This window comes from Mobula birostris, chromosome 3 (assembly GCF_030028105.1).
Source record: "Mobula birostris isolate sMobBir1 chromosome 3, sMobBir1.hap1, whole genome shotgun sequence".
Taxonomy (NCBI): Eukaryota; Metazoa; Chordata; class Chondrichthyes; order Myliobatiformes; family Myliobatidae; genus Mobula; species Mobula birostris.
The window spans coordinates 105,583,517-105,605,213 of NC_092372.1; the positions used below are offsets into that span (position 1 = coordinate 105,583,517).

The window sequence follows — 21,697 nt, forward strand, 5'->3', positions numbered from 1 at the left end:
TCAAAATGGAAAAGTGATGTTTGGCATGGCATTGTGAACCTCAAGGTCATTCATAAGCCATACACTGAAATCCAATGTAAGAAGTGGACGGAGTGCACCAATGTCCCACCTCTAAAACTACCCACCCACTGGGTGCATTAGGCACCTACTGTAGTATCTGAGAGTCTCATGTTTGGCTTCAGCAATCATCTCGGAACCAAAAGAATTGGAGTCATCCTCAAGCACGGTTGACTGCCTTGGAGACAGAAAGTACCTTTATCCCAAGTGGAAAATATTACCAGATTTTCTGTATTTCTTTCTTGTTTAAGTAACAGAAAGTTCCATGAAGTATGTAACTATTCTAACCATCAAAGAAAACAATCCATTGGTGAGTAAGAGCAATTTCTTTATCTTAATATCTGTAGATTTAAATCATGTTGCAAATAAATCTCTGCCTTTGGTTATATATTAGTCTACTGACCTCACTAAGGAATAGGTCTGCTGAATCACAAGAGTGAAAGCACTGTAGGTCTGACCATGCAGGAAAGAGAGAGAAGAAGAAGAAACTTAAGAAGGATAATGATGCCGCGCAGCATGCAATTTTCAACATCCTCCTCCATTTCTCTCCTGCAGAATCATAACTAGCGGAGGAAGATAAGATAATATTTTGGTTGCCACTTTGATGTGTTATTCAATTTCGAAGCAGTCTTTTAAATAGTTATCCAACAATCATACAGTTGAAAGGCAGCTTAAATGTATAAATCACAGTCTAATTACAGTTGTAACACACTAAGTACAAATGAATTGAGGAGCTGAGTAATCCAGACAGTGATACTCAATGAGACACCTGCAGACAGCTCAAAAACAGAGCCTCATTTTTCTTCAGGAATTAGTGCCAATATGGTGTCCAAAGAAACAGCATAGAAGCAATATTTTATCCCTATGGTGTCTGTAGTTTGCCAATTATTTCAATGGAGACTTAAAACTCAATATTATTTTGTCTCTTTTAACCAGATTTAGACTGAATTTAAAAACATTTCAAGAGACAAGGACAATTAATAAGTGTATCAGCTAACACAACATGAATGCATATTCCTGAACTTTATATATATACCTAGAAGTCTTGGCATTTTATTTTTACTTTTAGCACCAAAATCACAAAAATGTAAGTTGGAAATCAAAGTATCTCATGATTAATTACTTTTGCAATATTGACTGCCATTGCAAGTGGAACCTGCTATTAACAGAGAATTCCACTGGTGCTGGATGAGTGCAGTTCCTGCAATACATCTGAAGGGTTAAAGCAGTTTGAACTTCAGCAGCTTTGGGATTGTGCTTAGAATAATTCCATGTTCTGCACGTGTGTGTGTGTGTGTGTGTGTGTGTGTGTGTGTGTGATCTTATTTAGAATGAGGTATCCATTATTTCTCCTGTAACTCAGTCCTCCTGCCTTCTCCATCCCACTCACCCCCACTTCCATATCCTTTCCATATTCCCACTACATTCATCTTTGTCAACTGTGGTAAATGAAGGAAGCTGGATAGGGTCCTAAGCTACACTCAGCTCCACACATCCATATAATGCTTACAGACTCTTTTTATGCTACCTAGATCAGTACACCAGCACGGTACTGAACCCCAACCCGTCAAACCTGTTCTGTCATCTAACTCAGTGATCTTCATCTAACAACAGTTTCCTGACTTAACAACCCCTAGGTTCACTGGCTATTCCACTTCCTGAACAGCCAATTTCTGCCTAACTCAGTGTTATCTCTCTTATTGTCCTGAATTTAATAAGTCACAGTCTCAACAATTGCCAACAGTCAAGTGTTATCCCTCTTCTGATCCCCAATCCTCTGATTCCTCAGGCCTCCCTCCTCCACAACCCCCAGAGCTGCCTTCAGATCCAGACTTGCCTGGTGTTTTTGAATACTCTCTACCGATGCAGCAAGTGTAATAAAGAATTCAGTAGAATTCAGCTAGTCTTTGGGAGCCACTGAATTTTCAAGTGACAGACCCATAACTGAAAGAGCAGATGAATTAATGAATGGATCGTTACTTCTCTGCAGACACTTCATTTTAAAAGCTGTTGACATCCTTTTAAAAGGTCAGTGATATCATGAAGGATCCCACCCACCCTACTCATGCGCTGTTTGTTCCACTCCCATCAGGGAGGTGGCTACATAGCATTCACGCCAGGAGCACTAGACTCAAAAACAATGAACTTCCTTCAAGTTGTCAGGCTGATCACCACCACTACTTTATCATTTTCTGTCAGAGTCACCTTATGTACAGATACTCTTGTACCTAATGTCACTTCATGTACAGACAATGAGTGTATGTATTTAAGCTAATCTTATGTATTTATATTTTTGTGATTTTTATTGTGTTCTTTCCACTTGTGTGGTTTTTTTATGCTGCATCGGATCTGAACTGACAATCATTTTGCTTTCTTTTACACTTGGGTACTGAAGAATGACAATGGACAGTCTTGAGTCTTGAATCTTTCAGCTAATTATAGTAGATAGTAATGTATACAGACAGGTTTTTAACACAAGAACCAACAGATTGTTAAGTATTATTATTTGAAATAGTAACCTTTGTGGAAGCAGATTGCTCTTTGAATGAATGTGATTTACCTGTTAAAAGTCTTGTATTCTGTCAGTTCTGCCCTTGGCTCGAGCTCTGGCATTCTGGGATGTAAAGCTGAGAGAAGTTCTGGATCATCAGCAATAGCTTCCTCCCATGGTGTTTGATATGATTTTGGTACAGATGTTGCATTAAATTTTTCAGGTGGAATTTCCTTCAGTGGCCCTGTGTATCCTATATAGATGGGCAAAGTAAATACTATATTCATGAACCTTGACATGATTGGTGTAACCATGCAGAGTAGATCAGCAAGTTATTAGCATAATATCTTTTGAAGTACTAGGATGGGTAGTGAATCAGTCGTTGAAAATATGTTTTGCTGTGAGAAGTTTGTAACTGGACAAGTGATTAAATTAATGTTCAAAATCGAAGATAAATTGATAATGGGCACACGGTAGCCTAGTGGTTCGCAAAATGCTCTTACAGCCGGGGACATTCTGGAGTTCAAAGTTCAATTCCGGTGTCATAAGGAGCATCTGAACATCCTCCCTTTGGAATGCATGGGTTTCCCCAAGTGCTCCAACTTCCTCCCACAGTCCAAAGATGTAGCAGGCAGGCTGATTGGTCATTGTAAATTGTTCCCTGATTAGCTTCGGGTTAATTCAGCTGATTGGGTGTTGCTAGAACACCATGCTCAAAGTGCCAGAAGGGCCTACTTTGTACTGTCTCTCTCAAATTGAATGAAATTTTAGAAAATGTAATACAGGCAGCAAGGATGAAAACCAAACAAAGAAAGGAAACCTATGACAGTGGCAGGAAAATAAAAATTAAATCAGAAAGGGAAAATAGTTAAAGGCAAAACAGACGGCAGAGAGGCCACACAACTGAAATATCAAAAGGTTAACTTGAATTAGGAAAAACCTGGATATACTGTACTGTACTGCATGAAAACTCAAAGGAAAGTTGGCAACAGCTGTTGTTTACAGTAGATACATGATGATTCTTATCCTTCCATTTTAAAAGTAATTGCTATGAAAAGGAAAGTGCAGCAGAGACATGATTCATATTTTAATTACTTCTTTTTTTAAATATTAATCTCAATGGATTGCCCGGTGGCCAGTTACGTCAGAAATCTATGCTGTAAGATAATTATTAAACTATGATCACTGATGGATTCTGATCAAATAAAATACTGAAAACTACATTTTTATTATCAAAATAAGGACTAATAAAAACACAAGATTTTCATTGTTAAAGACATTGATCAGTGTTAAGTTTTCTTCTTCAGTAGTTATTAATGATGACAAATGAAAGAATCTTTAGTTCTTGGGATCACTGAAGTAGTGTTCAATTCTCCAGTATTCATTGAGTAATTTAACCCTGCAAGTTTCTTACCTGGAGCAATTGTATCTGGGTTTGGTGGAGTCCTTGGATCAGGAGTATTTGGTGGTGTTTGAGGGGTGTTTTGCTGCCCACTCTGCACTCCATTTCCCATTCCTTTGCTGTTCTCTGCTGCATCATCACTCTGCGTTATTGATGGAATATAGTTCTGGAAATTTTTCAGCAATGTTAGGGTACATTTGTTATCGTGCATTCAGTATGAGCTATTTTATTGAACACATATTTTAAGCAATATCTTAAGTTATTTCTTTTCCCAAAAAATTCAAAGATTTTCCTGCCAAATTTTAGTAAACTAATTTTTGCTTGGCGAATTTAGATGTAAAGAATTTGAGTAAAATATTTTTATTTTCACTGTTTAGCACTACTTCTCAAAAAGTTACCAAAATTAACAATTGATGTATTGATTTAATTATATCCATCTTTTGAAATTTATAATAAAATTAAGAGAAATTTAAATTACTTTTTGAACGACATCGCTACAGACTTGAGAAAAGAGATTGCAGATGCTGGAGTTTGGAATGAAAAATGGAATGCTGGAAGAACTCAGCAGGACAAGCTGTATGGGTACAGGCAAAAGTGCACTATCTTGCATCAGGACCGAATGGAAAGAGGGTAGATTATCAGTGAGGGGTGGGACAAAGGCTGCTACGTAATGATAGGTATAACTAGATGATGGATGGGTGGTATGATGGGCAAATGGAACCAATGGGGAAGGAAGAGATGGACTGAATGAGAAAGGTAAACAAAGAGAGAAAGAACTTAGAAGGACATATGACTGTGCTTTGGAGGAGAACACCGGGGTGGGTTATCTGAAATTTGAGAGGGGAGGAGATTACACTACTATCAACATTTTCTAAATCCAACAGTCTAAGTGTTGTAACTGGAGTCTAGGTAGCTACCAGTTTCTATTCATGGGGTGAAGCTTCTGCCAACCAACAAGTGCTACAAGCCCAGCAGCCACCTGCAATGGGTCTCACTCATTTCTAGATGAGGTCTTCCTTTGGAAGCTAATGGGTAAGTCCCAAATTAGCACAAAGCCTGTCTGATCACAAGTGGCTAGGTGGTCTCCATGAACAGCTTTGACAGAGAATGAGACCTCCTGTCAGGCTTACTGATAATCAAAATTGGCGTGAGGATTGAATGTATGTGAAGGTTTTTATTATTCATAAATACTCAAAAACAATTAGGTACTCAGAAAATTTAAATCGGATACAAATGATTGCTTCATAACTTTTTGTCAACCATTTCTTTCCATTCATTTCAATGGGACCACTGTATTTAAACTGGTTAGATTTAGTGGCCAGATTTCCCAAACAAGAAGTCCTGGCCTCCCATTCATGGCTCCACTAGCTGGCATTTCAATTACTTTGATTTATAGAATCAGAGAGCTCTACAGTGCAGAAATAGGACCCATCTAGTCTATGACTAGTCCCATCAACTCGCACCTGGACCACAACTTGCCATACCACTCCCATCTGTCTCTATACCCAAGCAGTGAAATCAAACTCTCATCTACCACTTCTGCTGGCAGCTCCTGCAGACTCACAATACCTTCTGAGTGAAGAAGTTGCCCTCAGGTTCCCCTTTAATATTTCACCTTACACCCATAACCCATGACCTCAAATTCTAACCCACTCAACCTCAGTAGGAAAAAGTCTACTTACACTTAACTACCTATACCCCTCATAATCTTGTATAGAGTGAATCTGCCAGCTCTTAAACAGAAAGCTTGTTCTAAAAAGAATTTTGTTTTGACACAGGCTATATACAGTTGTGATGTATTTAGAGGTACAGCAATTTAATTCAGCATGAATTAGTGAGTAGGTTTGTCAGATGGGTCCAATTAGCTACGGGATAAAAACGATAGAATAAACAACATTGTCACTTGTTTCACCAGCAGTATCAGAATAAAACATCACAATCCTTCACCAATTACGCTTGACTCATGAATGACTAGAATTCAAAATATCATGCAAAGCAGAGTATAGTGAAAACACAAGTGCTTGATTGTCATTCACCCATTATTAACAAGAAAACTATCGACTTTGGTTAAGAACATACATTCATCTGTGAATTGGCAGAGTTCTGGAATCCTTCAAAAGTGTATTTTTCAGATCTACGTTGTCTTTTTTTAAACAATCTGGCCCCTCTGTTGGAAAGGAGGGAAAGCTCTTCCAGCATTATGTCTTTAGGAACACTGATCTTTTTCCCAAAGTCCATCTCTATCTCTGAAAGATAACCACAAACAATCACTAAAATGCAATTTTTCTATTTTTAATTCCTTCAAACATTCTAATATTCTTTTTTTCATGATACCTATTGCATATCTGTGTCCAATCTTCTCTTTCAGTGAAGAAAAACTTAGTAAAGTAATAGAATCCACAATGCTTCATTCACTTAGAGGATTGGTAAGGAGATCATCATTTGGGTTTAAAACCATACAATGACAAATTAACAATGACAACATTTAGTAGTAGACCACATTATTATAGTCAAAGCTGACAGCTCTCTACTGTACCAGAAGTGTTCTAAATTTACGAACCATTCTCACATAGAATGTTTTCTAATTACCTTATTATGAGACTTATAATAACAGAGGCTTGTTGTTGCAGCAGCTCCCATAATGTAACTTACAAGCCTGGTCACTGATAGAATGCTCAATGCCATAACAGATAAATGAATAATATAAACAACATGCTGTTTGCATTTGTCAATAACAAAACTGCTATATGAATGTTTCAGGATTTGTAAATCAGATTTTAATGTAAGTATTTTAATGAACTATAAGTTTGAAATTTCAGTAACCTGCTGCCAATAGATGAAAATAAATCTAAGAATTTTCACGTAAGATATAATGAAGGTATGTACGCTTGGTCTTTTCTACACTCACTGACTACTTTATTAGGTATACCTGCTCGTTAATGCAAATATTTCATCAGTCAATCATGTGGCAGCAACATGACACATGAAAGCATGCAAACATGGTCAAAGGATTCAGTTGTTGTTCACACCAAACACAGAATGGGGAAGAAACATGATCTAAGTGACTCTAACTGTGCAATGATAGTTGGTGCCAGATGGAGTGGTTTGAGTATCTCAGTAACTGCTGATCTCCTGGCATCTTAACACACAGCAGTCTCTAGAATTTACAGAGAATGATGTGAAAAATAAATAAAAAACATCTAGTGGGCAAAAGCACTCTGTTATCAACAGTGGCCAGCAGACTTGTTCAAGCTGACAGGAAGGTGACAGTAACTCAGATTACAACAGTGGTGTGCAGAAGAGCATCTCTGACTGCACAACATGTCAAGCCTTGAAGAGGATGGGTAACAGCAGCAGAAGACCACAACCACATACTCAGTGACCACTTCATTATGTACAGGAGGTGCTTAAGTGGCCAGTGAAACTAAGATTTGGCTGGGAATTTTATTTTTTACACCACAGTGACATGATCATTATTTATTTGTACTCAATGGTGAGTGATTTATTTTAAACAGTTGCAGTCCATGTAGTGAAAAACACTATTCAACAATCTGTAATACTTTTAATAAAACTTGAGTGAATTTCTGCAACATATTGTGTGTCGGGAATCAGACCACACAGCCATTCATTGGAGATTTTCTTCTCTAAGTCCCAGATGGGATTTTACTACAGTCTAATAATTTTGTTGTTGCTATTTCTGATACTAGCTTTTCAGTTTTATGTCATTAATTAACTGATGTGATTTGTGTTTGTTCCAGATCTTTGGATTACTCGTCCAATAACATCATCACTATTCCCGCATGATAGAATGGAGGTGCTACTGTGTGGGGGTCTTGTCCAGATGTGGAGGCTACAGGAGGTATCTACTACAACTCCTCAGATCAGTGACAACTTGTGTTCTCCTAAGTGTATTTAATATTTCGGTATTTAATATTGTAAATATATTGTTTGATGAAGCATTCTTTGTTTGTTTACATAATTCATTATGGGTTATATGTAAGAAGTAAGTGATTGGTATATGTCATCACATCACTGTATCATACGTGAGCACCTCATTAAAGTAAAATGAAGTAGGTTGGTTTTCCTGGGCTTCCATGTTTTTCTTTTGATTAATTTCTGGAGTTACAAAACATAACAGTGGTGACAAGATAGTTTTAAAATGAAACCAAGACAACTACCTATCAGTTGAACTGCAGAACATTTTTTCTTCAGAAGGGGGCAGTAATGGTCGCATTTAAAAAATAGCAGAAAATGGACAATGTTCACGTGTTCATGAACTGTAAGTACTGGGTGATAATAATCATATCTTTTAAAAAAGCAGAAATTGCAGGCTGCGTCAGAAAGATAGACACATTCAATTGCACAACAGATAACTGGATGATATATGTTGAACAATTTAAGCAGTACTTCGAAGCAAGTGAAATGCAAGTGCCAGTATCACTGAGTGCGTTCAGCAGAAAAACATACAATTTGCTTAGAAATTTAACTACTCCAACCAAACTAGCAGAAAAGAGCTTTGCTGATATTGTGAATGTAATCCAGAAACATTTAAAACTGAAACCATTGTTGATTGCAGAATGCTTTAAGTTTCATAAGGGATATCAAAAGGAAGGGGAGTCCACTTCAGCTTACATAGCTGATCTGAAGAAATTGACTGAACATTGTCAGTTCAGTGATAGTCCTTATGATGCAATGTTCCCGATGTTGGGGAAGTCCAGAATGAGGGGCCACAGTTTGAGGATAGAGGGGAAGCCTTTTAGGACCGAGATTAGGAAAAACTTCTTCACACAGAGAGTGGTGAATCTGTGGAATTCTCTGCCACAGGAAACAGTTGAGGCCAGTTCATTGGCTATATTTAAGAGGGAGTTAGATATGGCCCTTGTGGCTACGGGGGTCAGGGGGTATGGAGGGAAGGCTGGGGCGGGGTTCCGAGTTGGATGATCAGCCATGATCATAATAAATGGCAGTGCAGGCTCGAAGGGCCAAATGGCCTACTCCTGCACCTATTTTCTATGCTTCTATGAAAGATTGTGTAGTTTGTGGAATCTTAGAAGAAAGCATTTAAAAATGTTTCCTAGCTGAAGCACAACTCACATTTAAAATAACCCTTGACATTGCTGTATCAAAGGAAACAGCAGAAAGAAACACAAGTGAGTTGAAGTCAGGAATGAAAGTAAGCGTGAACAAAATTGCACCATCTAAATAGAAACCTGTCTGACCAAACAAACTGTATTACCACTTTGGCACGTGTTCACATATACCAGACCAATACAGGAGCAAAGTAGGACACAGACAAAATAAATGGACTGCTCAGGGAAGAGAAGAAGATAAAAGTCAAATTGCAGTTTCAAAAAGAGCACTAATCTGTTTGCTATTGATGAAGAGTGTGATAATATTGAGAGTTACACAGGACTGAGTAGCCTTGAGATTTACATTGTGAAAACTAACAGGGGACAAGCAATATGGCTTGCACCAGAAGTGAATAACAAATCAATTAAAATGGGATTGGACACTGGCGCAGCTCTTACAGGCATTCCACAAAAATGATATTTCAAATATACTGAACGGAAGCCTGCAGATATCCAACTCAGAAACTGTACTGGGGAAAAGAAAATTTTTGTGGGAATGGCATTCATAACAGTAAAGTACAACAACCAACAAGGCACTTTGGACTAGTATATGGTAAGAACAAGATGGCCAGTATTGTGGGGCTGTGTTTGGCTGAGACAAATACAATTGGATTGTATTAAAAAGACTGAATTAAAAAGATTAGAAGATTATGGGCTCAGAGCACCATGCAAGAAGTTGAATTCTTTAAAACAAGAATCACTTACTGTGATCACACCATTGATGCATAAGTATTTCACAAGTGTGCTGAGAAAATACAAGCATGGTGGATGCCCCAAGTCCAAATGATGTGTCATAGATCTGGTCCTATTTAGGACCTGTTAATTACTGTAACAGATTTCTGCCAATCCTGGCTATTGTCCTCTACCCCTTAAACTCATTACTACAGATTGAGGAGAAAAGGCAATGTGAGGCGGCTTTCCAAAAGACAAAGGAAATGGTGACATCAGACACTGTACTCACACACTATGATCCACATCAGCCTGTGACACCTCGCCTTATGGTATAGGTGCAGTTATGTCACATGCTTTGAGTGATGAAAGTGAATGCTCTATAGCCTTTGCATTACGTTCCCTTACCATTGCCGAGGAATTTATGCATAGATTGGCAGGGAAGCCTTGAGTGTAGTTTGGGATGTAAAGCATTTCAACTAGTACCAGCAGCAGCACAAATGCAGAAATCGGCTCTGTTTCTTGACAAACACAATTACAAGATCAAACTTAAGAAAATTAAAAATCATGGAAATGCTGATGGATTGTCTGGTTTACAGTTGGGAAAGGAAATACCTGAAAAATTTACAAGAGAGGACTCTCCTTTTTATGTATTCTCCCAAACAGAAATTGGAATTCTCCTTTCTATGGCAGAGATGACCCAAAGGGAAATCAAAAAAAAAAAAATCCTGCACTGTCTCAGGTCTACATGGCACATGGCTACCCCAAATGGTGGAATGTGCAGCAAAGATTATAGTTTCTCCATTTTTACCAGAGCCAGTCTCCCTTATGCAGGGATTGAGAGGTGTTATATCATCCAAGCTGAGAGCTAAGCTATCAAAGGAGCTACATATTGATTGTCCAGGTGTGTTCAAAATTAAACCAGGGGTTTGAAGTTTTTTCTGGTGGCCTGGGATAGATCAGCAAATCGAGCAGCTTGTCATGCACTATTTGGAACACCAACACGTCCAGAGGATGCCAGGAGCAGCGGCTTTCCATCCTGGGCATGGCCTGTATTGCCCTGACAGAAGACTCATGTGTATGTTGGTAGTAGTGGGTGCACCTTCAAAGTGACCAGAGGTGTTCCCAATACCATCCACTCCAGACTCGCACTCTGTTGATGTATCATGAAGCCTATTCTCCAGGACTGGTGTTTGCAGAACGCTAAGTCAGTGACAATGGGCCACAGCTTACTGTGGCAGTTTCAGTCATTCCTGAAAATGAATGGAATAAGACATATTACCTCTGCACTGTACCACCCAGCTACAAATGGCTTGGTGGAAAGGTTTGTCCAGGGTCTAAAGAATTCACTGCGAGCAAAGTCAGCAGAACACACTACACTATACTGAATCAGAAGCTCGCCAATTTCCTCCTTGCAAATCGCAATGTGGCATACTCCACAACCAACAACTCACCCGCTATGCTGTTCCTGGGTCGTCTCTAGTGTTTATGCTTGGATCTCCTCAAATCCAATCTCAATAGGAGTATGCAGGACAAACAGTTGAGACAACCTGAGGGCTCCTCAAATAAGGAGGTTCAATGTTTCACTCCTGGACAAGCAGTCATGGTGAGGGACTGCAGAAATGATAAAAGGTGAGTACTTGGGTTTCCAGAGCTGTCAGAAGCACTTCCTGCAATCCCAGAGTCAATTCCTACAATCATCATGGAGGAGACATCAGAACCTGAGGTAGCTTCATAGCCACAAATCTCACCTGACAAGCAGAGTAACACCCCCACCCCTTGTCAGGATAGACGTTATCCCACAAGAGTAAAAAAATCCTCCGTAGCAATTAAATCTCTAGGCTTGAATGACACAACGTAAAATTGACTGTGGTGTGGAGGTCTATACAGTAATTGTATTATATAGTGTACTGTGTTTGTAAGATGATTAGGGAGGAATACATTACATATTTGAGTTGAAATACATTCAATATTGAGATGGCATTTATAGTTAATAAGGGAGGACTGCAATGTATTTAACATTTGAGTGATATTGTAAAGATACTGTTTGATTAAGCATTCTTTGTTTATTTACATAATTCATTTTGGACTATATGTAAGGAGGAGGAGGAGACAATGGCGCCTAACGGCAACTCCTTTGCTTGCATCTTCGGAAACAGCTCTATTTCCATCTTTAATATCTCTCTTTTTCCCTTTCAGGGTTCTTTTGAAGACCTGGAGTTACATGCTGACTTCAGTTCTTTGTGGGAATGGGACCCACTCTCGGGGTTTCACGACTGGCAGTTATTCGATTTGCCAAGGGTATGGCCTAAGAGCTTAGCTCACCTACAAAGGTCTGGGATCTCGTGGCCCTGGAGACGGGCAGACCGAAGGTCGGTGTCCCAGCAGGAATCTGGTGTGTCGTGGGAGACGGAAGATCTTTGATTGTGTGCCCAGAGACCCAAGATCTTTGGTACAGAGCTCGGAAGAAGCAATGCAACTGACTTTTAACATCGTAAATCAGTGATTGTTTGTTATGTCTCCCCTTTCGCGGTGAAATGGAAACACCTCTTTCTCCCTTATTAAGGAGAGAGAGAGAGCCTGTGGTATGTTGAATACTGGGTGAACGAGTAGTCTTTGGGGTATTGCAAACTTGTGTCTTTGCCGTTGCTTTGCTGCATGCTTGAGTGCTCAGTGGTGGGTGCCAATGCTTTTTTTTGCTGGTGGGGGGGGATTGTTCCTTTGCTGCTGCTTACGCATGGGAGGGGGGGAGCTGGGGGGGGCTTTGAGGTTCTAACATTTAACTGTCATTCATTCTTTGGGGCACTCTTCTGTTTTCGTAGATGTTTACAAAGAAAAAGCATTTCAGGATGTATATTGTGTATGTATCTCTGATATTAAATGTACCTTTGAAACATTTGAAGTACGTGAATGGCATATGCCATTACAACACCAAGTCACATGTGAGCGCCTCGCTCTAGTAAAACAAAGTAGACAAGTTTTCCAGGCTCTCTTGTTTTTCTTTCAATTAGTTTATGGAGTTACGAAATATAACAAGAAGCTTCTGCATTACCTTAGGTTTATATATGTAGTAAAATGATGCAGACAGTGCCTGGTATCCACTGGTTGATGCTTCCTTTGTCCTTGGTTGTCCACAGATTATTCCAGAAAGGATGTACATGATGTCAATATTCAGGGTTGTCAGTTAAGAGTTTGCAGTATTATTAGGTCATCTTTTTCAAGGAACTAAATGTTGTTCCCATATCCAGCTACAATACTTGGGAATAGAGTCAACAGCTAAAGAGTGAAGGTACCAATTGTGAATAGATGAGCCTCTCTTTTTGAATTTGCAAGCTTTTGGATGATGCTGTTTTGGGCACTAACATTTAATCTTCTTTTATAAGAGACTATGCAGTCTAAGATCATTCTTAGTCAAATCAGGTTCGAAAGTTAAGCAAGATGAGTGTTGTTCTAGTTTATTGTAACTTTTATTTACATCATGGTTACGTAAGGCTGATCTAAGAGTTACTAGGCAATGTTGATAGCATCTTGGTCTGAACAAAATCCCATACTTGACCTGTTATGATGAGGTGGTCAACACAGATAAAGCCAAGACTTACAGATAGATTGGTTAGTTATTCACATGAACATTAAAGGCGTGCAGCTTCCTTCGAATAGATAGCTGCTTTTACAAGCAGCAAATTTACCCCCCAAGTCTGATGTATTTCAAATAGAGGATGCATTTAACAGAAAATTTGGCAAGAAAAGGGAGGAATTTTAGAAATGTGCTCAGGAAAATTTCCTTGCTCAATGCACTTTGCCCCAATGACTAAGTAAGGATTATCAGAACTGATTCTGAAGTATGAAGTTGTGAATGTAAAATATTTGGTGAATAGTGATCAAATGATCATTAAGATTAGATAAAAAAATAGATAGTGGTACGGAAATAGCTAAAGAAAAACTTACTAAAAGAAGACTGATGACAGTGGTTTGAGAAAAGTTCTGAGCAAGATAACGTGGAACCAAATATTGTTAGGTAAAACTGTAGTGGAATAAATGGTGACCTTAAAAGAGAAGGTATCTCAGATGCATGCAAGTAAATAGACATAATAGGAAAAGCAAAGGAATCAAAGCAAAACCGCCTGAAATAACCAAGGAAATAGAGATAGAGTCATAGAGTCACAGAGAAGTACATCACAGAAACAGGCTCTGCGGCCCATCTAGTCCATGCCATTCCATTTCATCTGTCTACTCCCATCAAATGGGACCATAACTCTCTGTACTCCTACCATCCAAGCTTCTCTTATTGTTGAAATCGAGCTTGCATGCACCACTTGTGCTGGCAGCTCATTCATGAGTGAAGAAGTTTCCCCTCATATTCCCCTTAAACTTCTCACCTTTCACCTTTTACACATGATCTCTACTTGTAGTCCCGCCCAACCTCAGTGGAAAAAGCTTGCTTGCATTTACCCTATCTGTACCCTTCATAATTTCATGTATCTCTATCAAATCTCCTCTCAGTCTTCTAGGTTCCGAGGAATAAAGTCCTAACCTATTCAATCTTTCTTTATAACTCAGGTCCTTCAGACCTGACAACATCATTGTAAATTTTCTCTGCACTCTTTCAACCTTATTTACATCTTTCCTATAGGTAGGTGACTAAAGCTGCACACAATACTCCAAATTAGGCCTAAACAATGTCTTATACATGTAACGCTCAGCTATATTTCTCTATTTCTCTAGGGGAAACCCCATCCACCGCCCATCTTGTCTCCGGGTGATGTCGGTTGCTGTACAACTGCCACCGGATTCAGCTTCAAACATCAATCATCAGCCAGCACACAATGTACGTTTTACCAATTACTCTTTATAGTTATTACTAAGTCTATGAGATTAACAGAAGTTCAATACAAAAAAGGAATGGAAAAGGTGCCAGAATTATCGAAGTTCAATTTCTTCGTGCGCACGTTGGAGCTCGGGACCTCTTCGGGACCACCCTGACCCCGTCGACTGGTGGCTCAGGACCACCCGGAGTGATTGACCTGAGATTTCCCCGCACGTCCGCTGTCCTCATGGTCTCTCCTCCGACTCCCCGCCAAAAGCCCCTGGTTCCCAGCCATATGAAACAGCATATCACCCCAAGAAAGAATAACATGGACACCCATTGGTTCATAGTTCTCTGCTATCTGTTATAACCCAAGCAAAGTGCTAGCTAGAGGCTTTCTCAGCACTTAACGTAACAAAGAAGCCATTTTAATTACCATACACAGTAACATAAAAGAAGAAACCCCTTACACACAAATTCAATATAACGTGCCATCTCCTGTACTCCTGTGAGCAGCCAGTGCCTCTTCCCCAGGGCACCACTGCTCAGTACAAGAGGACATGGCTTTGATGTAAGGGGTGGGAAGTTTAACGGAAATATTAGAGGAAGGTTCTTCACTCAGAGAGTGGTTGGTGCATGGAATGCACTACCTGAGTCAGTGGTGGAGGCAGATACACTAGTGAAATTTAAGAGACTACTAGACAGGTATATGGAGGAATCTAAGGTGAGGGGTTATATGGGAGGTAGGGTTTAAGGGTCGGCACGACATTGTGGGCTGAAGGGCCTGTACTGTGCTGTACTATTCTATATTCTATGTTCTAACTCCCAGAACCCTGTCACTCTTCCTCCCTATGTCATGGACAACATGGACTATGACCTCTGACCATTCACCCTCCCACTTAAGGATGCTGAGGACTCGATCTGGGATGTCCAGGACCCTGGCACCTGAAAGGCAACATACCATTTGAGAATCTCATTCTCATCCACAGAAGCTCTTTTCTGTTTCCCTAACTAACCCCAATCCCCCATCACTACAGCTCACCTCTACTTCATCCCCCGCTTCCCACCCATTCTGAGTCACAAAGCCAGACTCAGTGCTAGGGACCTGACCACTGTCACTTCCCTCTGCTGGGTCATCTCCCCAAACAGTACCCAGCGATGAGGATGAAACGCTTGGTATGTAACAGTTTCCTGATGAATAACTCAAGTGAGAGCAGGCTGACTATAACAAGTCAAGAGGGGAAATAAATGGAAAATACAAGCAGGCCATGAGAGGAATTGTGAGAATAATTCAGATAAAGAAGATAATTTATAAAGAGTCTGGGTCAATAATTTGGTTTCTCTTTCAACAAATGCTGTTTGACATGCTATGTATTAACAGAATTTTCATTTTATTAAAGAAGCCATCTATTTTTAATATATTTTGTACAAATATATTTTTATATGATCCTGACAACCAGAAACCTATAAAAAATTAAAAACAAGTTCATAAGCATTTCAATTGTTTTTTTTGTTTATTGCAAAATTTGTAATATTTTTGAGAAAATAATATGAATATAAATGAAAATTAAGTAATTTCTATAATGATTAATTCAACTGCAACAGTGGCATCATGCCTAAGTGTACGTATAGAGACACACAAACCTTGTTTTTCTTTGGAAAATGAGTGATGTGTGCTGAATTTTCATGAATTTATACATTAAAGGAAATAATAAATTCTCTATAGATTCCGGAAAATCCCGTTGTAGGTAGGGTGAGAGGTGTATCTTACCAAGATTATAATTCTTTTTTATATTTTGTCAACATTTATAATTTTTTGTATAGATGCAGAATTATTTCGATAATTGCCCAATATATTTTAAACACTGGTGCTCCACAAGACTGCATCCTCAGCTCCCTAATCTTCTCCCTGTATACTCATGACTACACGGCCAGATTCCACTCCAAATCGTCTACAAGTTTGTAGCTGATACCACTATAGTGGGCCGCATGTCAAATAACGATTAGTCACAGTGCAAGAAGGAGGCAGAGAACTTGGTGACATGGTGTCATGACAACAACCTTTCCCTCAATGTCAACAAAAGTGAAGTGCTAGTCATTGACTTCAAGGGGGTGGGGGTGAGCTGGAGCACATACTCCTGTCTACGTCAATGGTGTTGAGGTTGAGAGGGTTAAACACTTCAAGTTCCTAGGAGTGAACATCAACAACAAACTGAACTGATCCAACCATGCCTATGTCACGGCCAAGAAAGCCCACCAATGTCTCTTCTTCCTCAGGAGGCTAAAGAAATTTGGCATGTCACCATCAACTCTTACCAATTTTTATCTATTCATCATAGAAACCATTCTGTCTAGGTGCATAATGGCTTTGTATTGAAACTGTTGTTTATGTGACTGCAAGAAACTGCAGAGTTGTGAATGCAGCTCAACACGTCAGAGGAACCAGCCTCTCCTCAATGGACTCTGTCTATACTTCTTGCTGCCCCAGTAAAGCAGCCAGCATGATTAAAATCCATGGCCATCCTGGACATCTCCCTTCTCACCTCTCTCATTAGGCAGAAGAAACAAAAGCTTGAAACCACATAGCCCCAGGCTCAAGGACACCCTCTATCCTACTTCTATCAGACTGTTGAACCTCCTAACTGATAAGATGGATTCTCAATCTCACACTCTATCTCATTATGATCTTGTACTTTATTGTTTACCTGCAGTGCACATTTTTAGTAGTTTTTACACTTTATTCTGCATTATTATCTTTTTGACCTTAGCTTTCTCATGCAATACACTGTAATGGTTGTGAAAAAGATAACTAATCAATCCGTGAATAAACGGTAGGCAAGACAAGCTTTTCGTTATATCTTGGTACATGTGACAATAATAAACCAATACCAAAGAGGGAACTTTTGTGTTGTGAACATCCAACAGCTAAGCGCTAATTGAGATTGTCTAAGCTATTTTTTTGTTTTATCATAGGTCATCGGAAGACTGTATCTATCCAAACTGGATTCAAATTAAAACTGCAAACATGTTAAGGCCAAGTTAAGATACAATTTTGTTTGGATTTAAACATTGTACACTTGAGAAATCAGATTAATTGCATCACTCTTTGTCAGAGGACAGAGAATTCTTATTATTGTTTGAACATCATCATGTACAGCAGAAAGTCTAGAAACTGCCTAACCCATAAATTTCCCTGTATCTTATGGTAAACTCAAGATTAAGGCAAAGGTAGAGGAATTTTTGAACTACTCTAAATTTGAAAGCAATATAATTTAACTGTTCAAAGTTCAAAAGTTCAAAGAAAGTTTTCCTAATTCTTGACTTTTGCTTGTCAATGCTCTTGATGCAGAGCTTTAAATTGGGTGTTCCATGTGACTTTTTTTTTGCCTGTTCTCTAGAGAAAAAAATCTAACTTCCACTTGCTCCTGTCATAATTGTCCAGACCAAGGATTGCAAAAGAACACCAAACCTTTGTACTCACCACCTGAATACTGATGAATATTGGTGGTTCAGTACACAACAAGATTTTGTATTCACTATGTCACCTTGTTTGAGGATTGTTCAGATTTTGGTTCAGTGTTGGTGACATTAAACTGTATATTTATGATACGATTTGGAATGAATGTACATTGATGTGAAATGAGGTAAGCATTCCTATATGACATACACATATAAATATAAACATCTATTATGAGTTCCACCCTTTCCACAAAATAATTGACTTTCATAAAGGAGGTTGTGGCTAATCTAATTCTGAACGTAGGTCAGAAGGACGTGAGTTAGGAATGTGCATCAGCTGTCAAAGATCTCAGTACTCAACAACAGCTCCACACAGTTGTTCAAGATAAAAATAACTTTTGAAGGACAGTGGTAAATGACAAAAGCTTACTTACCATAGGCAGAAAGATATTCTATTTGTTTTGTTAAAGTATACTCTAGCTAACGTTTGAGATCGGTCTGCAATGCGCGATAAAGCATTTCAGTTACTGGTATAATTTTAAAGATAGGATTTCCATAGCACCCTACCTTTTCCTTGGATTTCTTTTACAATGGCTGATGCTTGCTGCTTCAGTTCTTTTGTGAGGGTGTTGTGCGACTGCATAGTGTATATTTTACTTTACTGTTGACAGCTATAATGAATACAATACACAAATTATTAATTCCTCAGTGTCAAAAGTGCTAAATTATTTCAACTAGTAATGCCAACTTATGTAATTAATATTCTCTTAATTACTCAATTATAAACTTGTATAATCTGTACCTTAAAAATGTAAAGTCATACAATTCGTGCTTTAACATATAATCACATGATAACTGGAAGTTATTTTAGCTCAGTGTGCAACCAGATATTAGATAATAGTTCTTCACCAGAATGTGTCTGTTACTTATTCCATTCATAATACTTTGCAATGAAATATATCCAAGGGAATGATATGCATTTTACCCGTAACATAACGCTTTTGAAGAATTTTGTCTTCCTCTTTTGGATCTAATTTATAACTTAAAGAATTTCTTGATTTGTTGTTTCTTACATGTAAGCAATTGTATGAATATCACAATCTTTATATGTTATCAGCCAACCATAGATTTATAATAGTCAGAAAAGTCTGATATTGAATATTTTTGATTATTTTATATGATTACAAATTATACTTTGAATAAAAAAATTAATTCTTGCTTTGGCATCTTTTCAAGGGACATAACAAAACTTTCTTGTGGACTTCATCATTAAACAATAAGCCTCCGAAACATTTCCATGAACAAATAATATTACCTGTGATAAAAAGCGCAGATCCTTGATGAAGTCTTAAATATAGTCTCCTCCTAACAATTTTCCGGTGAAATGGATGGAGGTGTTCTTTTTGCTCAGTAAGTTACAAGTATTTCCAGGATCACATCTGCCGTGGTCTGCACAGCCCCCAATGTGGAGATTAACTGGTCTCAAGGACTGGCATCAACTTTACATCAAACAGCTATATTTAGTGCTAGCAATTCAGCCACTCCATTCTCTTCAATTAAAACGTTGAAGGTAGAGGGCATTGACAACAGAAATGATTTGGAGCAATGTCTAATGCAAATTTTACAAGAACTATATAAAAACAAGATTAAAACAGTCATTAACAGGATGACTAAATTAATCAATTCATGTAAACAGGAAGTATACCTAAAACTTAGACAGTGTTCTTCAAATTTTGAATTCAGAAACTTCAGATTAAAGTACAGTATACTGTATACTGTGACAACAAATCAAAAACTATTCTTTTAGACTTTATTTTGTGCTTAGCCTTTTAATTAAGCTTCTGATTGATTTTTAGCAAATCATCATCCAGAATCACCATAGCACTTTTGTCAAAGACCTCTGCAGGATTTCATGGTCTCATCAGTTATTTTGCTTCTTTATAATGATACCAAGGAACTTTAACCAACCAAACCTTATCACTGCATTCCTAAATTGTCTTGAAACCCTTTAAAAACTTGCACTGTCTTCTGTTTCCTTAAATTGAAAGCAATGTGTCAGAATTGGAATCCATAAAGAAATACATATGGAAGTTATATTCCAGGATCAAATAATTTAGTTTGTTTTACACTTTTAAAGTGAAAAGTTAAAATTTCTAACCTACTCCTAAAGTAATATTGCCCATCAACTGATGTGCTTCATGGATGGCAGCAGAAACACAGAAACAATAAGGAAAACATTTAAAAATAACAATGTAGATTTTGGGGAGGGAGGGCATTCTGCATATTCCTTAAATAGTTTAACATATTCTTGCTTCCCAAAGTAAACAGAATGGATGTAACTTTGCAGATCAAAGACATTAGCGGAGCATGACTGTTGTCCATATATGGAATGAGATGCCAGAGGAAGTGCTTGAGGGAGGTACATTAACACATACCTGGATAAGAAAGGTTTAGACAGATGTGGGCCAAAAAGGGGCAAATGGAACTAGTTTAGATGGCCACCTTGTTTGGCACTGACTAGATGGGCAAAAGAGCCTGTTTTTTTGCTGAATGACCCTGCGATTGTCATGAGCTGTAGCAGCCTGGGATAACAAGCTAACAGGTCACAGCAAAAACACTGGTGGAGTGACAGTGATTGAATCAGGAAGGCTGCCATCTGGATAGATACGGTCAATTTGTGCTTCTTGGAGACTCTGTTGGGAGACTAATTATTGTGTTGCCACAACATCAAGGCCCCTTTGAACAAGAACATTGTATTTATATGAATGGTGGAAGCTAAAACTTACACTCAATGTCTACTTATTAGATACACCTGTGTACCTGCTCATTAATGCATATATCTAAACAACCAATCATGTGGAGCAACACAATGCATAAAAGCATGCAGTCATGGTCAAGAAATTCAATTCTTGATAAGATCGATCATCAGAATGGAGAAGAAATGTGATCTAAGTGACTTTGACTGTAGAATGATTTTTGGTGCCAGATGGGGTGGTTTGAGTATCTCAGAAACTGCTGTTCTCCTGGATTTTCATACAGAGTCTCTAGAGTTTACAGAGAATGATGTGAAAAACAAAAAGAAAAGGTGAACAGCAGTTCTGTGGGGAAAAAATGCCTTGTTCATGAATGAGGTCAGAGTAGAATGATCAGGTTGATCCAATCTGACAGGAAGACAAAAGTAACTCAGATAGCCACACATTACAACAGCCTTGTGCAGAAGAGTATCTCTAAATGCACAGCATATCAAACCTTAATGTGAATGGGTTACAGCAGCAGAAGACTTCTGTATTTAATATTTCAGTAATATTTGAAGAATATTGTAAAGATATTGTTTGGCTAAGCCTTATTTGTTGTTGACATAATTCATTATGAGTTATACATAAAAGTAAATGAATGGTATGCATCATTATGGTGCCAAGTTATAAGTGTGCACCTCTCTAAAGTACAAACAAAACTAAACGTACACAAGATTTCCATGGCTCTCCCATGTTTTTCTTTCAATTAGTTTTATGTTTTGGAGTTACAACACAAAACAGTGGCAATGAGGAAGTTTTAAGCAAACCTGAGACAATTACCTACCTGTTAAAGTGCAATGAGATATTTGAATTAAAACAAAGTACAGTGAGAAATGGTCGAGTAAAAACAAAGTGCAGCATGTACTTCTTCAGGAAGAGACAGAAATGATC

The 21,697-nt window shown here is 38.4% G+C and overlaps 1 protein-coding gene across 1 annotated transcript in view; it reads right to left on the reverse strand.

Moving 5' to 3' along the window:
* myoz2b (myozenin 2b) overlaps positions 1-19,496 on the reverse strand; it is a 41,772-nt gene extending 22,276 nt beyond the window's left edge. Inside the window, exons 1-5 of the mRNA XM_072251933.1 lie at positions 19,327-19,496; positions 18,579-18,682; positions 6,030-6,196; positions 3,963-4,116; positions 2,618-2,801 (exon numbers count right to left, since the gene is read on the reverse strand). Of these exons, the coding sequence (XP_072108034.1) occupies positions 2,618-2,801; positions 3,963-4,116; positions 6,030-6,196; positions 18,579-18,654 (581 nt within the window). The 5' untranslated portion in view covers positions 18,655-18,682; positions 19,327-19,496. The remainder of the gene's footprint in view (positions 1-2,617; positions 2,802-3,962; positions 4,117-6,029; positions 6,197-18,578; positions 18,683-19,326) is intronic.
* Positions 19,497-21,697: the final 2,201 nt, after the last annotated feature.